This window comes from Numenius arquata, chromosome 12 (genome assembly GCF_964106895.1).
Source record: "Numenius arquata chromosome 12, bNumArq3.hap1.1, whole genome shotgun sequence".
Classification (NCBI taxonomy): Eukaryota; Metazoa; Chordata; class Aves; order Charadriiformes; family Scolopacidae; genus Numenius; species Numenius arquata.
The window spans coordinates 11,036,144-11,055,209 of NC_133587.1; the positions used below are offsets into that span (position 1 = coordinate 11,036,144).

The following is a 19,066-nucleotide window of genomic DNA, read 5'->3' on the forward strand; positions in this document are numbered from 1 at the left end:
ATGAACGCTAGCGGCCCTGGCTACCCGTTAGCCTCTCTCTATGTGGGAGACCTCCACCCGGACGTGACCGAAGCCATGCTCTATGAGAAGTTCTCACCTGCTGGGCCCATCATGTCCATCCGAGTGTGTCGGGACGTTGCCACCCGCCGATCGCTGGGCTATGCCTACATAAACTTCCAGCAGCCTGTGGATGGTAAGCTCCCTGTAACGCAGCCCCGAGGAGCTGCCTCCCAACGGGGCTTGAGGCAGTGCAAGAGAAGGAAGGGTAGGTGGTAGAAAAGTGGGTTTGAGTAGATGCATCAGCTGTTGGGGCTTGGGCAGTATGTTCTTAATGTTGGGTTTTGGTTGTAACTAACCCCAACCTGCTCTCAGATGGTGACCCATCCCATTCCCGTCTCTGCTCTGACTGGGCTTTGGGCTTGTAGGGGGGAGGAAGGTGACTTGCAAGACTCTCCTTCCTCTATGAGCTTATGGAGAAAGCCACCAAAACCCCTTCTGCCCTTCCCCAGGGCAGCCAGCTACCTGCTGGCTCGCAGCATGGGTAAGTGAGGCCCCTCTCCTGGCAGGCATCACAGCGATACAGCGCTGCATAGAGTGGTACCCGACAGGCATTTCATGCTGGAGCGAGGCAGCGGTGAGGGGAAGGTGTTGGGTTAGTTGCCCTGGAGACCAAAATCCTTACTGGGTAAACGAGTTGGGCACCTGCCAAACTGGAGCTTGCAGTGAAATGGATGATCCCGTGGGAGTTGGACATGCTTTGGAGAGGAAAAATTAAAAAATAAAAAGGAATGAATGTTGTAGCTGGAGGGGAGGGGAGCAGAGCAGCCCCTGCCTGGCCCTGCTGCCCTGGGAGGCAGCGCTGCCTGTCTCTTTTAGGTTAACGAGCTCCTGTCCAACAGTATCCCTGACTCCTGTGCCTGCCTCAGCTGCTGTAGGACATGAGAGGGATCTATCTCTGTTACCCTCCCCTCTCCCTCTGTCTTCGCTTCTTTGCCAGCTGAGCGAGCCCTGGACACCATGAACTTTGAAGTGATCAAAGGCCGTCCCATCCGTATCATGTGGTCCCAGCGGGACCCTGGGCTCAGGAAGTCGGGGGTTGGAAACGTCTTCATCAAGAACCTGGATGACTCCATTGATAACAAAGCCCTGTACGACACGTTCTCCGCCTTTGGAAACATCCTGTCATGCAAGGTACATGGGCCCTGCAGGAAAGGGCTGGCTGCAGAGCTGCCCCATGTTCTGGGCCGTGTGCTCCTGCCAGATGAAACTCACTTTCTTGTTTCACTTCCTACAAAGTTTCCTCTAAAGTCCCACCTGCTCTGAAGCCAAAAGTCCCTGCTGTGTTTCCCCTGGGAACGGGGGCTTTCCCCTGCCTCCCAGTCCCTGCACAGAGATGTGTGTTGTCCTCCCTGAGCTCAGCTCAGCGATGGCACTTGGGTCGTCTTGGTGAGCCACAAGCTCTTGGGCACCATATAAAGCACTGGATGTCTGGTGCTTGGCTCACCCAGCTCCCTGCCCTGCTGCCAGCACCCAAACATAGCTCAGCTGCTGTGGGAGTGGGATGTCAGGGAGGGCAAATGCCTCTGGAAAATGACGGTGGGTTTTCCTGCAACTTACTCCTGTGCAGGCATGGAGGAAACCAATGTCCATCTCATTTTGGGTTTGGTGGTTTTTTTTTTCCCCTCCTCCTCGCTCTGCATTTGTAGGTGGTTTGTGATGAAAACGGGTCCCGTGGCTATGGCTTTGTTCACTTTGAGACTCATGAGGCAGCAACTCGGGCCATCGAGACCATGAATGGGATGTTGCTCAACGACCGGAAGGTGTAAGTGCCGGAGAGGAAAGTGTCTCCTCGCTTTGCTCCTCCCTTGCCTTGGTGCACGCTCGGGAGCAAACGCCTGCCCTTCTGGGGCTCCCACCTTCTGCTGCTCTCTTTTTCCTCTCTTCCCACCCGTTCTTGCTGGGCACAGCGGTTCCACTGCTCTCCGGGGCAGTGAGTCACTCGTGGTCGATGCTGGTGGAAGTGTGATAATGGCTTGGAGCAGTTCCTAGCACTGGGGAAGGAGTCCAACCCCGGGCTGTATTTTGTTGCTAAGGCGGTGTAACCAGTGCCCACAAAACAGGGCTGGTCCTCGATCTCGGCTGTCAGCATCAGATAAACTGGGCAGGAAGAGGTTTTGTTGTTCTTCAGCTCTCTGCTTGTATTGCATCACCTCATTCTCTACGTCCCGGTCTCCACAGAGGCAAGTGGCTGCCCAAGGGCTTTGGGGTACCTCAGAGGAAGAGAGCTGGCACTTGGTGGTATCCCTTGGGAGTCTTTTGGGGTCTCGAGTTAACACCCCCTCTTTCTCCCTGTTACCGATCTCCCTGTTTCAGTAGTGCCAAGTGGGATCTGGGTAAAGGAACCCTTGGTGGGACATCAAGGGGAGATTTAGACTAGATCTTAGGAAGAAATTCTTTCCTGTGAGGGTGGTGAGACACTGGCCCAGGTTTCCCAGAGAAGTTGTGGATGCCCCATCCCTGGAGGTGTTCAAGGCCAGGCAGGATGGGGCTTGAGCAACCTGGTCTAGTGGGAGGTGTCCCTGCCCATGGCAGGAGGGTGGAACTAGATGGTCTTTAAGGTCCCTTCCAACTCTAACCATTCTATGATTCTATGATCACCAAGTTGGTGGATGTGAAACTCATGGTGGGCTTACGGGTGAGCAAAGCACAGCCTGAGGTGATGGGGTCTCTCTCGGCCTGTACTGAGACAGATGTGCTTGTGTCCATCTTCCCTCTGCAAAGGATGTGGAGGGTTTCATATCCCTTTCCCTGCTTCCTGCAGGTTTGTTGGCCATTTCAAATCCCGCAAAGAGCGCGAGGCTGAGTTTGGGGCTCGGGCGATGGAGTTCACCAACGTCTACATCAAAAACTTTGGGGATGACATGGATGACGACAGACTGCGGGAAATATTCTCCAAGTTTGGTGAGTAGAGTTGTTGAAGCAAAATATCCTCGTGTCCGATAAACTGGAGCAACTGCACAGAAAGCTGTGGAAAGTGCTTGATGGAAATACCGAGCCCCTTCTCTCAATGGGATCTGACTTACTTAAATACCATATTGTAAAAGGACCACAGTGGCTTAATTCGTCAGGACATCACGTGCACTTTCCTACAATGATGGAGGATAGCTTGTAGTAGGTGCTGTCCTGGGAAAAAAAAAAAAGGAATTTTTTTACTTTCTTTGGGAACAAGAGAGGAGGTTTTTGTTGTGTTAGTCTTTTAAATTGTTTTGAAACCAGCACATCTGGTTATAGGAGCCCTGGGAATAAGAGATGCTGAGTCTGATATTAAAGCACAAGTGGCTTTTCCAGTTCAGTCTGTTACTGGAGGATGCCTTTTGCCACAGAATTTATTGTTGTGCCAACCCATGGACCATACTGTCCATGCTTGGCCAGTGTTTGCTCGAGTAATTTGTGAATACCCTTTGTACAAACACAATATATGTGTTTATATATAAAGGAGATGAGAACTTCGGACTAAAGGAAGTCAGTGCCCTGGCTGGAGAAACCAAAAAGCCAACGGTGATGACAGCAGCATCCAGGGTGGGAGGGATCACAGTTGCTGACACGTGCAGCCTCCTGGTCCTGCCTCGTGGCGGGCATCCTGCTCTCTGTCCCCCTGTTTGGCCTTTCTGTACTGTCACAGCCATCTGGTCTCCTTGCTGAACTGGCTTCGCATGGTGGCTCCCGAGCACAGTGCAGCACGTCACGGCACCCCCTGGTGGGCACCCTTCAGAGGGATACTTTCCTTTCCTCTTGCAGGGAAGACGCTAAGTGTCAAAGTCATGATGGACAACACTGGCCGCTCGAAGGGCTTCGGGTTTGTCAACTTTGAGAAGCATGAAGAAGCCCAGAAGGCAAGAGGCTCCTCACTGCCCGTCTGCTGTCTCAGCCCCGAGCTTCTTGCCTGCTGATGTTCCCACCTCGGGGGGGGGGGGACACCTCACTGGCTTCGACCATGCCTGGATGGGCAGGACCTGGCAAAGGGGAGCAGAGCTGCTGCCCTGCCCTCACCCAGGGGGGTCTCTGCTCACAGCAGGGCTGGACTGGGGTGGTGGGTGAGGAGTAGAGCCGTGGCCGTTGGCTTCCTCCAGCACTCAGAGCCCTTCCCTCCACTGGCAGGCAGTAGCCGACATGAACGGGAAGGAGATCAATGGGCGGATGGTGTACGTGGGCCGAGCCCAGAAGCGGCTGGAGCGCCAGAGCGAGCTGAAGCGGAAATTTGAGCAGATCAAGCAGGAGCGAGTGAGCAGGTACCAGGTAAGGGGAGAGCGGGATGCTCCATCCTGCAGGTCTACACCAGGGACATACCCCCGTGGGCATCCAGGAACATCCTCTGCATGGGGACAGAACAGGGGTCTCCAGAGCAGATCAGTGTGCTGGGTCCCTTCTGCAATTAAAAAAGGCCCACACAGGGGTCCAGTCGCAGACTGGTAATGTCCTGGGAAGCAGTATCAGGAAAGAGGAGAGAGATCTAAACCCAGGATGATGTTGGCAGGTGAATAAACAGGTCTGCTCTTTTCCAGAAATTAAAATATTAGCCTGGAAATGAGGCAGCTTCCTGAGGTCTTGGAGCAGCTTCATAGCGATGTTCTGGGTGCCCTCTTTACTTGGGGTGTCTCATCTATGAAGGGAACACACATATGGTCCTGGCTCTTCTCCACACCACTGGTCCCACAGCAGGTCTGGAGAGGACGTGTTTGTGGGGTGCCCCAACCTCTGGCTGAGCTGCTGGTGAAGCACTCTTCCAGCTTGAAAAGCTGCTGTAAATTTTAGGAGCCTGGAGGCCAAGCTGCTTTTTTTGCCTGTTTGTAGGGGGTCAACCTGTATGTGAAGAACCTGGATGATGGGATAGATGACGAGAGGCTGAGGAAGGAGTTCTCTCCCTACGGCACTATTACCAGCGCCAAGGTGAGGGACCCGGGCTGTCACTGGGGCTCCCGGGGTCAGCCCTTGGAAATGGATCAGGAGTATCATCCTGTTGAGTTATGCTGATGGCTTTGTATTTCAAGCCACGTCTGAAGGACGTGCCACTTGTCCCCCACGCTGTCCTGAGGAGCTTATTGATTCAGCAAATATTTTGTAGCCCCTTACCCCAGCCCTGGTGAGGTCCAGAGTATGGGACCCTAAAGCCACATCATTCCAAATATTGCACAGTTACTCTGTGGTTTGGGACCAATGTGACACTGATACAAGTGGAAATGACCCAAAAACCACCTCCCTCTGAGGAGAGTGGGGTCTTCCTGGCTGACAGGCTGTTGTTTTGCCTTTTGGAAAAAAAACATGAGAAGTGTCAGTCCTGCCACCAGGACTGGTGTCAAGCTTCTCTTGCAGGCTGTTTGTACGGGTGCAGAGGAATGGTCTGGCTTTAAGGTCAGATACCTGTAACCTGCCAGCTGCTGGGGACAGATGCCACCTGGCCCTCAAGCAGGGCACGGTGTCCCACTGGTCCCCAGCCCTTGCTGGCTCCTGTGGCATTAAGTACCGGAGCATTGCTGGCCCTGTGGGGCTGGGGCACAGACACCTGGAAATTCATAGGTCTTGGGCTTGCCCAGACTCTGCCATCTTCATTTCCCAAACCTACTGGTTGTGTGCAAGCAAACCTCCCCTTCCCTGGAGAAACCTCTCCATGGAGCCCCATGGGCACAGCCCCATCCGTCCCACCCTGGGGGTGGGGGGTGCAGTGGGGTGCCTGTGGGTCCCACACACCCCTCCCCTGCCGTGCTGTACTTTGCGGGTGCTGCGGTGATCTGTGGACTTAGCTGTCTTGTTCTAATCCAATTTTAGGTGATGACAGAGGGTGGCCACAGCAAAGGGTTTGGGTTTGTATGTTTTTCCTCCCCAGAAGAGGCTACCAAGGCCGTGACGGAAATGAACGGGCGGATTGTCAGCACCAAGCCTCTCTATGTCGCGCTCGCTCAAAGGAAAGAGGAGCGGAAAGCAATCCTCACCAACCAGTACATGCAGAGATTAGCCACCATGAGGGCCCTGCCTGGCCCTCTCCTGGGCTCCTTCCAGCCCCCCCCGGGGTACTTCCTACCCCCCATCCCCCAGGTGAGTCCCCATTCCCAAATGGCAGCCTCTCACAGGGACCCCGGTTTGCCCTGGACTAGAGGAAGGGGGTGGCAGTGGGGCGGAGGACCTCATGTATCTCCAGTTTATGGAGACCCAAGCATACGTTGGTGTGGGACCAGTGCCAGGCTTCTGCGTAAGCGGCAGGGCTTGCCAAAACGCTGGTGGGGTGCAGGTGTTCCAGGCAATGGGCTGGGGGTTTAGTAGCCACCAACTGCTCCTCAGAGGAGGGAACCAAGGAGGAGTTTGGTGGGCGGGTGTGAGCATGGAGGAGTCATCCCCTGATGAAAGGAGGGGAGGGAGAAGGGTTACAGAGGTGCAAAAGCTGGTGGGGAGGAGATCAGTGGAGCTGCTGGAGGACATGCGGGCAGCAGGACTGGGGATTTATCTTTAAAGCCCTCTGGCACATTACAGAGCATGGTTTTGGCTCGCCTGACTCTGCACGGCAGCCACTGAGATGCTCTGTGTTAGACCTGGCTCAGCTCAGCTCCCAAGTCACCTTGGATAATGTGTTCTCCTTTCCTAGCCACAAACCAGAGCTGCCTTCTACAGCCCCAGTCCAGTTGTCCCAGTCCGTCCTGCCACTCGCTGGAGTGCGCAGCCCTCCCGGCCTCCCCGTGAGTCCTCTTGCCTCTCCCTGGGGGCTCTTGGTGCAAGCTGGACTTGGTTAGGGACTGAGGGTCTCTAAAAGCAGCACAAAGCATGTAACCACGGGTGGGGGGGGGGCATCACCTGGAGAAGCATGTTGGGGTTTGGTGCAGGGGTCATGGTGATGGGCACTGGCGGATGAGCCGTTGGAGTTGACCCCAGAGGTGAGGTGCTCCTGAGCCTTCGCCAGCTCTGTTCACTACCCCCCACACATCTCCTTCCATACCTTTTCTACCAAGAAGCTTTATTCATTGTGCTCCGTCTCTACAGCAGCGTATCCTGCCGCTACCCCCATCCTGAGGGCTGCTGCGCCACCCCGGCGCCTGCTGTCCAACATCAGCACCATGAGACAGGCCTCCACCCAGGTGCCCCGTGTGCCCCCCCAGGCCCAGAGAGTGGGTGAGTGGGGGAAGGACCCAGCTGGGACATCGCTGTGGTGGCTGGGTGTTGGCAAGGGTGCTTGCTGCATGCTTGGATCTGCCTCCAAAGATGGATCGGTTTGTGGAATTACTCGTGGAGGATTCTGGATGGTGCCCTCAGGTGTGATGGGACTGGAGCAGTGTCTGTAGTAAATAAGTGTAACTTTTGGGGAAGGTTGTGGTCTTTCAGATAGTGGGACAGGTCTCCGATATGCAGATTGGTCTTGTTGGCTGCTGCTCCTTGAATACGTTTGTTAAAGATGATGATGATACAGCCACAGGGCCCTAGGCTTAGTGCTCAGACCGAGTTGGAGGTTGGGGGACAGACCTCTTGAGCAGAAGCAGAGGTTCTTACAGGCTCTGGCAGAACCACTGCCAAGTCCAAGCCTCTAGTAAAACACATTCACATTAGAGGTGTTTGGAGTCCAAGAACCAGACATCACTGGCATCCCCAGTGCCTGGCTGTGCTGGGGCTGTCCCTGTGTCCTGGAATGTCCCCTCTGCCTTGCCAGCACAACACAGCCATGCTCCTGCAGGGCTGGTGGGGTGGTGACCAACCTGCTGTCCTGCATGTGGTATCTAGAGAATTCCTAATCCTGAGAGTGCTTCAACCCTATGTCTGTCCTATCACCCCTCTGCCTTTTGTGTGAGTGAGGAAGAGGAGGATGCTTGCCAGGGTTTGCAGCGTAGCCCCCTTTGAGGCTCCTCCATGGATGGGCTTTGAGAAGCAGCAGAAATAACCCAGGGTGGAAGTTGCCCACCTGGTGACTGGGTGAAGTTCTGAGGTCCTCCAAAATGTGGGACCGTCTGGTGGGGCAGTGTCTGTCTACAACCTTCATGGCTTCATGTGGTTTAGCCCAAGGTGGTCTTTGGTGTTGAGTATCTTATCACTGAAATGACATGGGGGACCAGCAGGGCTGTCTTTGGTTTGTCCCTTCTACTCTTGCCCTTGACTTCTCCTTCCTCTGCCCTTACCTCCCTGCAGAAGAGGGGCCGGGTTGGGATGGGGGCACTTGCAGTGCCCTGCCTGTCCTGGGGCTGAGAGCTGCTTTGAGCCCATGGGGAGATTTTTCAGGCCCTCTGGTTGACCACGCTGCCCTTCTTGCTCCAGCCTCCCCAGTGCAGGTCTGTGTTTAAGGGGCTCCTCCTTAGAAATGTTCCTGTCCCCATTGCAGCCAACATTGGGACGCAGACGGTCAGCGCTCGGGTGCCCTCCTCACCTACCCTGCCGCGGGGCGCCCCGCAGTACAAGTACTCCTCAGCTGTCAGGAACGTCCAGCCCATGGGGCACATGCCGCCGGTGGTGGCTCCGCAGGTAAACAACACTCTTTGGGCTTTGGTGTGGCCACTGCACCGTGCATCAGTCCTGGTCCCACTCCGGGTTGGTGTGGCTGATGGCCCCAGGCAACCCCATGGCTCTGTTTGACTGGGGCTATGGGGACCTTTCCCGGGGGCTGCTGGGGTAACTGGGGCTAGGGATCTGGTAGCCACACAGCTGTGATGCCTGTCTCCGGCTTTCTTGGAAACGAACGTTTGGTTACAAGCAGGCAATGCCAGGGTCTGCGTCAGCATCTCAGAAGGGTGAAATGCTCCACTGGCTTTGGGGACCAGCACCATTCCTGCAAGCCAGGCAGCTCATGCATCGCTTCCAGCATTTCTGATTGCTGCTCTTCTCTGTTTGCTTGGGGTTTTTTTTGGTGGGTTTTTTTTTGTTTGTTTGTTTGTTTTTTGTTTTGTTTTTTGTTTTTTTTTTTTTCTCCAGGTTGGAGAACCTGCTGTGCACATCCAGGGCCAGGAGCCACTGACGGCATCCATGCTTGCAGCAGCCCCTCCTCAGGAGCAGAAGCAAATGATAGGTGGGTGTCAGGGCTCCCCTGATGGAGCAGGTCCAGCTGTGGGGCTGCACATGCATGCCAGGACACACGGACTTGTAGGCACCAGGGATAACTTAGCTGCTAGGAGAAGCTGAAAGCCATTGCCGGGTTTCTCTGATATTATGCTGCTTTAACAAAAAATAATCTGGGCTGTGTTGGAAGGGTATGGAAGCAGCAGAACCAGTCCTCATCTATGTTAGCTGCCTGGCAGTGAGTCTGACAAAGCTTTGCAGGAGAGGCAGCTCCATCCTACCAGGACATTGGTGATTCCTCTGAACTCTGAGCCATCCTGCATTGATGCTCTTGGGCACTTGGGGGCCAGAGGGGATAGGGTCAGCCCAAGATTGGGCTGGGAGCAGACCAATTTGGGGAGGCATATGCCCAGGGCCAAGGCACCCAGGCTAAACTATGGTGGGAAGCCTGCCAGTGAAATAATTTTTGTACTGGAGGATGGAATGGCAGGAAGAGGGCAATTAAAATTGTCCCTGGCCAGTCAAAAGTGGCTTTCTTTCTCCATGCTGCTTTCCTTCTATGGCTTTCCTTCCTGGTAAGCATGACCCATAGGTAGGGCTAGTTCTCCCAGTTGTATGGGACTGCGAGCATTTAGCCTGCAGATGCTATTGCTGTGATGTGCTGGAGTAGGTTTCCTTGTGAGCAGTGCTTTTTCCACCACCATCACCACCCTTGTGTCCCTTCTCAGTTGGGAGGGCAGGAGGGCTTGCACTGAGTTTGAAATGTGGGAGGTCTTGCATAGTTCTGATGTCCTCCCTGGGGTTTGGAGCAGGTGAGCGCCTCTACCCTCTGATCCACGCGCTGCATCCCTCACTGGCCGGCAAGATCACTGGGATGCTGCTGGAGATAGACAACTCCGAGCTGCTGCTCCTCCTGGAGTCCCCTGACTCCCTGCGCTCCAAGGTAGGAGGCACTCGGTGCCCGAACAAATTGCATCCCAAAGGCCTAACGACCTGCTGCTGCAAGGAAAGGTGACCATGGCCCAGAAGATGGGCCAAGGACATTGATAGCCATGGGAAGAGCAAGTAGCTGCTGCTTTTTTTTTTTTTTTTTTTTATAAAGTGAAAAAATGTGCAGAAAGGGCCCCGGGTTGATGGCACCTCACCCAGTGCCTGAAGGTCTACCCACCTTCAGCAGAAGGAGAAGCCCAGAGCAGTTCCCCGACAGCAAGGGCCAAGCTCCAAGGGTGATTTGGAGGTGGCTGGGTTTGAGAGGGGAAAAGCAGGGTGGGTGTCGCTCCCTGGAAGGAGATAGGGAGATAATTTTTTTATTTCTTTTTTTTCTGAGAATAGAAGCCAGATAAACACTGCCTCTCTGCAGCATTTCTTCAGTTTCCTCCTTAATCCTGGGGAATATTTAGCTTTGGTTCCCATCAAAACAAATTTTTGCAGTGAATTGACTGCATCTCCTTGTTGCTCCTTGGGGACAGGAACAGGATTCACTTTCACCCTTTCACCGATGTTCGTTCTTTTTTTTTTTTTTTTTTTTTTTTTGAAGGAGCCTGGGCTCTGCTAGGTGACATTAGGCAGCCCCACCATGGAGAAGTCTGATTTCTCTCTGGCAAGTTCTGACTCCTATAGAAAAGGAGAGATGCCCCAGCATTTCCCTAGGGAAGACACAGAAGAGGTTTTTGGGCTGATCAGCCTCCTGCAGAAGCAGCAGATTCGGATTTCATAATTATTATTAAGTCCCTTACCTCTTGGAAGTGGGTCTGTGTGGAGATGGAGACCTGGGGACATGGCATTTCTTGTGCAGGGCTCTCCTACGTTGCAGCAACTCAGCTTCTCCCCTGTCTTGTGCTCTCTGTCCTAAGATGGAGGAAGCGGTTGCTGTTCTCCAAGCCCACCAGGCTACCGAGACCTCGCACAAGAGCAGCGCTGCCGCCTTCCTGCAGTGACTCCGGGTAGGTGCGGGTGTTGGGGCGTGCGTGGTGGGCTCAGGGTCTCTGGTCTCTGACTCTCAAACTGGGGATTGGGTTTCTTGTCCTGACCAAGTATGGCTCGATGAGCAATGTAAGTATCTCGGACTGTAATATTCCACTTCTTAAATCGCATCCTCCATTTCCCAGACTTAATTGTGCTGCAGAGATGTAGTTCTATGTGGGTTTTTTTAGTATGTTCACGAAGGCAATGACTGTGCAACCAGAAGGGAAGATAGGGAAGGACTTTCCTTTTCTGTACGTCTAGTGGGGACTGCCACAATCTTTCCTGGGGTCTCCCAGTGGTTTATTCAGAACTGTGTCAGTAGATGCCCTATAGATTGTTGGTGATCCTGCGTGAGCTTGGTCAGGAGGGCTGGCCCCACTGCTGATGGGGGGCGGACAGACGCATTAACAAGCGATTCAGATTCTCATATACCCCTTTGAAGATACCATTTTCTTGACTTGTGATAACAGGTAAACTGTGTTAATCCAAGTTCAGGTGAATTTTTGTCTGGATGAAGTTGTTCCTTTAGCAGCTGAAAAATGCGTATGTGGGTTCTTTGGGTTGTTTTTTTTTTTTTGGTAGACCTCGGGACTGAGAACATTGCCTTTGAAGAACAGCAGCAGCAACCCCACCATGCTTCTGGAATAGTGCCTGTACGATGACCCTGGTTTGTCTTCAATGCCCCTTTCTATTTTTTCTTGTGTATTGTAAACCTTGCAGAATTCCTTCCTCCTGCACCTGTAAAAAAAAATCCCTACATTAATTCTCTTCTTGCTACTGGAAGGATCTTGTGAAATGTAGTGTGGAACCCAGCCTGGTTCAGTTGCCCAGGAAATGACAAGTGCTGATGAATCATCACTTTTAGTGAATTTACTGGGTTCTGTAGTTTTATTTGTTCCTGTAGCTCACACTAATAAAAAGCTGATGCTTCCACCCCCAAAGCATGGATTGGTTCTCTTTGCAGAAAGGCAGCAAATACTTCTCCTTTGTTTCATGCAGGTGGAGGGATCGACTCAGGTCAGGCCGCTCTAATTAGCGTTTGAAGCTTGTGATGCTGGTGAGGCAGCAGTCCCAAGAGCTGACGGGAGGGGACATACAGAATTAAATCAACAAATTGCCACCCCATAGGCTCTCCTGATCCTTTCCAACTCTCTAGGAGGATGGCTTTAAGCAAATTTCACACCATCTACTTGGATTTTATCCTTTCCAGCTAGTTGTTTTTAAATTCCTTTTGAAAAGTCATCATCTTCCTGTGGTTCTCCTTTTGTAATGGACCATGTATGCCTACAGGAGTACTGGCACCGAGTGTCTTCTGCTGGTCACCACGCTGTGTGTGTCTGGTGTGCAAGACGCAGCTTTTGAGGTATTATGGATGGAGCAGCTATAAATCAAAAGTTGCTTTTCCAATGTGTGTTCCTGACCGGGGGTTTCAAGCAATCACTGATGGGTCTGAAAACGTTCATAACTGCAGTGCATCCCACTGGGACACTTCCTGCTCACAGGAGTAGCTGAGACCCATTATTATTGTGTTCTGCTCCCTGGGCCTTTCCCAAAGCATGTTGCTATCATCATCCTGGCCTTGATGTTCTGCTCTTCCTATTTAGGAAAGGAATTCCAGTCCCTTGAGGCTTCTTGGGACTGGCGAAGTATTGACCTTACTTGACTGGTTCCTTGGGCTGGCAGGAGCACACCTCCATCAGCACCACCTACCTTCTCTCTGTCCAACCTGTGTGCTGCCGCTGCTGGCTCATCCTTCCTTCGTGCTGTATCATGCTCTCGCTCCAGCTTGCTGCTGAGTCACCCCTCCTACCTCTTGTTTGCCTTCCAGCATTTTAATAGAATCACTTACATGTTTGCTCCTGCGTGGTGTCTGTTCTGCTCTGCTGGAGCTCTTCAGCATTCCTTTTTCTTGCTTTTTTTTTTTTTTGGCCAATTTTTTCTCTGATCTCCTTAAATATTTCTTTTCCTCATAGTGGACACCTCAGCTGTGCACTACTTAGATATCTCCTTCTCGGTGAGACACTTATAAAGGACTTTAATCCACTTAATATACAGGACCTTCATTTAATTTGTTATTTCTCCCAAGGTGTAACTGGCTGGAAGCTTTTATGCTTTGTTTCTAGAGGAAAAAAATGTATATTTGCATGAGTGTAACCCATATAAGGAGCTGGAATAGAACTGTACAGGTAAACTTTCATTTGGCTGTTGGCTAGCTTGTCTGCAACCTTGCAATTCAGGTTGCAAGTTCAAGGCAAGTTAGCTTGCAAGACAGGCAAGTTCAGCTGTGTCTGTGACACCACCTGCAATGCCAGATGTCACGGCTTGAGAAGACAGCCGTAAAGCTATAGGGAATTCAGAGTTGGGCCAAGGAACACAGAGACATCAGCAAAGCCCAAGAAAGTATGTGAATGAAGACCAAGGTCTTCAAAAATTATTAGAAAAGGTGAGGTTGGAGCTGCATCCCCACGTACACTGGAGGATACTGGAAAGCTTTCAGAGTAGCTCCCTGGCCAAACTCCTCGGGGCAGCCTGAGGCTTTAGGGAACTGAGGCAGGAGCAGCAATGCAAATGTCTGGAGTCTCAGGTCTGGAATAGTTGCTGTGGCTTTTGAAAGGGGTGGGTGAAGCTGTTCCTCTGACAAGCGCTCCCCACCTGCCCATGGGGACAGCACTGCCCGTGTATGCCTGGGAAGTGTCCTGCAGGGACAGCAGCAGGGAAGGTGGGAGCCGAGATGGCCCTTGGCTTGGGTTAGTATGTCTTGTTGCTGCGCTTGATCTTTGTCTACCTGGTGGTACTGCTGGGGAAAGTCTCAGAGATGATAAGGTACAAAACCGCACTGAGAGGGGAAGGAGATGGCGACTGCCGCTGCTTAGAGGTGTTGTAATGAACTCTGGTTGAACAGGGCAGGTATCTGCCACTCCAGGTAACAGCAAGGCTCTTCAAAGGATAGCTCTTAACTCGGTGAAGCCAGTCTCCATCCTGCGACCTTCCTCTGCTTATCTGTGTACTGTCCTTCCCCAGCCTGAAACCCATCCTAGTCACTCGCCAAGAGCTGGGGCAGCGCTGCCTGCGGGATCGATGGAGCTGTGGCCTTAGAAGTGGGAGTGGAGTGAGTGGAGCAATTCGTGCCCCTCAGGGATGAGTTGTGTCAAGTCCTGGCCCATTGCAGCTGATGGAGTACAGCCCTGGGACCTACAAAAAGCTGCTTACAGTCAGACTAAGGCAAGAGGTCCTTGTCTTTAATGGCATTAGAGGGATTGCTTTCTAAATTCAGTTCAGTGGGGTACCTGCCTGAAACACCGACTGCTGGCAGAAGTCTGGGAAACAGATGTGTGAACCCTGGCTTATGGGCCAGCTTCTGTCTCCTGGCCTGTACGGAGGTCTAGGGTTGTCCAGCATCTTGATTTACCAGTTAAAGCACTCTACCCATGCACAGCGTGCCAGGTTCAGCCACGGTTACAGACCCTGATGTATTGTCACCAGCTGACGGGTGGCTTCCAAAGCAAGGCATTGTACAGCAGTGCTTGAAGCCCTCTGACAAAAAGGGGGGACAGCGTGAAGTAAAGTGGTAAAACTGTTCCAACTCCTTTATATACCATCCATCACAGAAAAACACAGCTCTAAAGTGAAAATAAACATGGCTTTAATGAGAACTGGTTTTAAGAGTTCATAGAGTAACTCCAAATGTCTCTTTACCTACCATTTTAAGTCAGTGCCACCAATACCAGATAAGAAGATCAAAAAGTATAAACATGCATTGAAGTAATAAGCCAGACCTCAGCTGGGATGTTACTGCCTATCTTCCACCCTGTAACACCCCGGAGCAACTGTTCCAAAAGGCACAGAGGAGCTAAAGTGTTTGTTTTTTTTTAAAAAAAAAAAAACCAACACAAAAAACAACACAAAAAAAATTGTAAAATTCCCAAGCACCCAGAATCTCAAAGAAGTAGTGCACAGTGTGACAAGGCAGGCTCAACTTGCTGCTGTTTCCTTAAATGTGCAGAATAATTAAAAATAAAAGAAAGCTGCTACTGCAAACATCTGCCCAGGCACACGAAGCAGCAGAAACTCAGCCAAGGGCCAGCAGGTGTCAAGGGGGAGAGGGAACAAGCCCGGCCCTGTGCAGGTAACTGTGTCTCTGTTACAAGAACAGTCTGTGGTGCTGGTGCAACTGCAGCAGTTTCTGCAGCAACTTTACTTAAGTAATAGCAGCACAAATGCAGCAAAACTGTCACCTGAATAAGGACTAAAAAAAAAAACCTCTGCTTGTAGCTCTTCAGAAAGAGAATAGCCACTTCACATGCATCTTAGCCAACATGGGAAGAGTCCCTGAGGCCAAGAGTTATACGTGAGTTGACTTCAACCAGGGAAGTTAACCTGGATGCCTCTCGGGGAGAGGCATTAAATCTTTGAATCATCTTAGAGCCAGATAATGGAGTTTGATATAGATTGTGTGTCTTAACATCGACTGTGCTAGCACAGAACCTGTTACATCTCAGCTGCAGTGGAAGATATATCTCAACACCGATCCTGCGTTAAGAATGGTCCCTGTAACAACATCAGAAGGGATAAAAGCTTTCTTCTGCAGTGAAAAACAAGGCTTTTCTCGTTGCTTGGTTACTCTAGGCTCTGTTCAGTTCCTGCAGTAATCTCAGTGCAGCTGTGTTCTTTGGTTCAGTTTTCAACAAGCTCTTGATATCAGCAATACTTGATTTGTAATCCTAGAAGGAGAATATATTTTTTTAAGTGTTAGTACATTGAAAATGCAGTCTAAGGGTCTTGCTGCAGAATTACTACCCCACAACACAACTAAGCCCATGACTCCCTCCATATAATTGCTTAAGCGCTGCCATCAATGTAGCTGTTCTAAAACATGCTTAAGCTAGGTCTAAGACAATTTCATCACTTAAGTGGGTTCTGAGTCCAACACCAATGCATTAAGTCTTCCAGTCCTGCCTAGAGGATCTTTCCCCAGACACAAAAAGATAAAGCTCAATGCAACATAGAGCTGCTGCCAGCATCTCCAGAAACAGGACCTGAAAAAACTCATGAGAACCAACCAGCAAAGAGCGATGTGAAAGAAAATCCCTCCAGTCCCCACAGGTCCCAGCTATCCAGTGGCAGATGCTGTCTAGCACAGAAATGAGTTCTAAAGGGCATCTCTTGCCCTGATCATGCATGAACAAGCTTCTCATCCTGGCTTATAACTGTTCAAAAACTCCTGACTTACCTTCAGTTCTTTAAGTGCTTGAGCACGTCTGTAGAGCGCCTTAACGTTTTTAGGATCTAACCTCAGAGCTTCCGTGCAGTCCTGCACTGCTTCCTTGTATTGCTTCAGGGTCAGGTAACAGAGAGCTCTGCAACAGACACCTGGTTAGAGACCCTTGGCTAAAAGCAGCATCTACTCCTCCAGCAGATCTCAGCCAACTCATGCGCAGCACAAAGCTGGACTCCAAAACCAGTCTTTATCCTCGTATGGAATGTAATTTTATTTCTTGAATTCAAGTTTTTTTCAGTTATAAGAGGGGGGAAAAACAAATCAGTTTTTCAGACTAAAAAAAGGAGGATTTTTAGAGCGACCTGCTCTAAAGCTAAGGACCTGCAGTCCCAGGTGCACACTCCTAGCTATACCAGTCCAGAATACGCTGTGATTTTGTGGTTTGTGGGGCAGCAGACACCACTCAAAATACCACAGTCCCAGCAGACAAGCAATAAAGGGGGAGAAACCCTTAGCAGCCCTAAGCAGTGTGTCTCCAAGAGTTTTTGCAGTACTTGATCAAAGAACATTATACAAACTACGGGGAAGACTGCACTTGGGGCAAACGTGTGGGTGTTTTTGTTTATTCATTTATTTGGGAGCAAACATTAGACAGCTCTGTCAGAAGTACCACGGTGGCTTTTATAAAGGGCCAGGAAGGACTTGGGCAAAGAGCCGAGTAGTACCTGTTGGTGTAGGTCGCACATTCCTGGTTGAGCTGTAAACTCTCACTGTACTTCTCCACTGCTTTTTTATGGTTTCCTTTCTTTACAAGTTCATTTCCTTCTTCTTTCAGAGTTCGAGCTCTCTGCGTGCCAGCAGCAGTCTGGTCTGGAAACAGCACGAAGGAACACAGAACGCTATAAAACTGACAAGATCAGTGCAGCCTCTCGGAAAGCAAATATCCCCATACCAGAGGTGAGACACAGAGACATCAAAGGAGCCAGAATCAACCAAAAAGACTGTGGCAGAACCAGGCGCGGGTTTCTCCCGGCCTCAGCCCCAGCTGCAGACACACAAAGCAGGTGGGGAGGCTGCCTTCTCCATCACCCTTCTGAGCTACGGGGCTCCATGCCCGGCCCCAGGGTTCACTCTCACCTGGTTCGCCCTTCGGAGCAGTCGCAGGAGGAGGGTTTGCCCCAGGGGCTCCAGCAGAAGGAATGCTCCACCTCGTCTGGGCAGAAACGGGGACCGTGGGGATTGGCGGGAGCTTCTGGCGCCAGTTCACGCCATCCTTTTCCAGCAGGGCTTTAGTCATCCTGGAAGAGACGGCTGGCAGTCACCCCGTCCGTTGGCTGGACGGGCCATGGAGTGGCCAGTAGGGTCACTTTTTAACCTGGCTCACGTATAGGGACAGCAACTCTCCACTGACCCCTTTACGTGAGCCTAAACTAAGCTCCTTCTACAGACAGGACACTAATGAAAGGACCTTCTTTGTATCTGTAAGGCTAAAAATACCACAGGACAAGGGCTGGGACTGTTGGTGCTCGAGCAAGCAAGAGATGTGCGGGTCCCTCCTCAGCCTGGCAAGCGATGAAGTTAAGCAGAGAGCTCCAGGAAGAGAAAAGGACTACAGCAGCCTGTAAACCCAGTCAGCATAGGGACGTTTACTGGATAGGGCGCTGGAAGCTGTGATTTATTATTTGCTTTAAAACAGGCACTGAGCAAAGCAGAAACAGTCCTCGGGGAACTCATGACCAGCCTGGAACCAGCACCTCGAAAGGAGCAGACACAGGGAGCACGGCCAGGCCTTGCATGAAGCATCCTCAGTCACTTCATCCCTGTGCTTGGGACCCCGCTCATTCCTGCCACAGCACAGGGCCCACAGCCTTGGCTACTGACCCGCCGTACCCCCGAGCCCTCCAGCGTGACCTGCAGCCATGGCTACCGACCCGCTGTACCCCCGAGCCCTCCGGCGTGACCCACGGAGGGCACAGCGTGGTGTTACCTGTTGACGCCGTCGTGTGCCGCCTGTACGGTGCAGTCCACCTGCAGCACGGTCTTGTAGTCCACGTAGGCCAGCCGGTAGCTCTCCAGGGCCTCGTAGGCGGCCGCCCGCCTGAGGAGGGGCTTGATCCCGAAGGGGACCAGCTCCAGGGCGCTGCGGCAGAGGGGAGAGGGACGCCCGGGGTGCTTAGGAGCGGGGGGCGGGCAGCCTCGGGCAGCACCGCGGAGCTCTGCCACGGGCCCGACCCCCGTTGCTCCGGGGCTGTCACCGTCCCTGCCGCGCTTCCCGCCAGACCCTAGCGGTGGGGGAGCAACGAGACCCCTCACGCCCCACCGCCAACCTCGGCCCCGCCGCCCCCGGGCCCACCGGTCCCCGGCCCCGCCGCCACTCACTCGCTGCAGTCGGCGACGCAGAGGCGGCAGGCGCCGTCCTTGAGGTGGCAGGCGGCGCGGTTGGCCAGCAGCACGCTGCGCTCCTCGGCGGCCTCCCCTGCACCGGGACACAAGCGGGACAGAGGTTCACCCCGGGTCCTCCCGCCGCCCGCCCGGCCCGGCCCGGCCCGGGGACGCGCCGTACCTGCGGCCTCCAGCAGCGCCAGGGCGCGGGTGTAGAGCGCGGCGGCCGCCCCGTACTGCCCGCGGCGGAACTCCTCGTTGCCGGCCCGACGCAGGGAACCGGGCGACGCCGCCATCGCCGCGCCGGGCCGGGACCAAGAGAGACCACGCCCACCCCCCTGCCGGGACAAGGGGGCGGGGCTTATGTAGACCACGCCCCCCCCGCCGAGAGACATGCAGAGGGGCCGCACAGGTCTTACCCTTCCTCCGCCGGCGGGGCGGGGCCTGGGAAGACCACGCCCCCTCGCGCAGGGAGGGTGC

At 52.8% G+C, this 19,066-nt stretch overlaps 2 protein-coding genes across 3 annotated transcripts; one reads left to right on the forward strand and one right to left on the reverse strand.

Moving 5' to 3' along the window:
• On the forward strand, nt 1-10,958 carry PABPC1L (poly(A) binding protein cytoplasmic 1 like). Its single transcript, XM_074157082.1, has 14 exons — nt 1-193; nt 998-1,191; nt 1,707-1,822; nt 2,822-2,961; nt 3,799-3,893; nt 4,159-4,296; nt 4,852-4,947; nt 5,824-6,090; nt 6,635-6,725; nt 7,027-7,155; nt 8,351-8,490; nt 8,938-9,031; nt 9,834-9,964; nt 10,875-10,958. The coding sequence occupies exons 1-14, from the start codon at nt 1-3 to the stop codon at nt 10,956-10,958; spliced, it is 1,908 nt and encodes a 635-aa protein (XP_074013183.1).
• A 3,650-nt stretch (nt 10,959-14,608) lies between these two features.
• TOMM34 (translocase of outer mitochondrial membrane 34) lies at nt 14,609-18,893 on the reverse strand. 2 transcript variants are annotated; one of them, XM_074157395.1, is made up of 7 exons: nt 18,768-18,893; nt 18,584-18,680; nt 18,192-18,344; nt 17,342-17,502; nt 16,930-17,074; nt 16,217-16,343; nt 14,609-15,707 (listed from the first exon to the last, which is right to left on the reverse strand). In XM_074157395.1, exons 1-7 carry the CDS (start codon nt 18,880-18,882, stop codon nt 15,609-15,611), a joined length of 897 nt encoding a protein of 298 aa, XP_074013496.1. In that variant the 5' UTR covers nt 18,883-18,893; the 3' UTR covers nt 14,609-15,608. The 2 variants fall into 2 exon arrangements, with proteins under 2 accessions (XP_074013496.1, XP_074013495.1); XM_074157394.1 differs by having other exon boundaries at nt 18,584-18,893.
• Nucleotides 18,894-19,066: the final 173 nt, after the last annotated feature.

Excerpts from the sequence above, each read along its gene's own strand:
- TOMM34 (XM_074157394.1), bottom strand. The coding sequence starts at position 18,882 with ATGGCGGCGTCGCCCGGTTCCCTGCGTCGGGCCGGCAACGAGGAGTTC. Across the intron at positions 17,503-18,191 it reads GCACACGACGGCGTCAACAG|GATGACTAAAGCCCTGCTGG; the intron begins GTAACACCACGC and ends CGTCTCTTCCAG. Across the intron at positions 17,075-17,341 it reads TGCTCCGAAGGGCGAACCAG|ACCAGACTGCTGCTGGCACG; the intron begins GTGAGAGTGAAC and ends TGCTGTTTCCAG.
- PABPC1L (XM_074157082.1), top strand. The coding sequence starts at position 1 with ATGAACGCTAGCGGCCCTGGCTACCCGTTAGCCTCTCTCTATGTGGGA. Across the intron at positions 6,726-7,026 it reads GCAGCCCTCCCGGCCTCCCC|CAGCGTATCCTGCCGCTACC; the intron begins GTGAGTCCTCTT and ends CCGTCTCTACAG. Across the intron at positions 7,156-8,350 it reads CCCCCAGGCCCAGAGAGTGG|CCAACATTGGGACGCAGACG; the intron begins GTGAGTGGGGGA and ends TCCCCATTGCAG.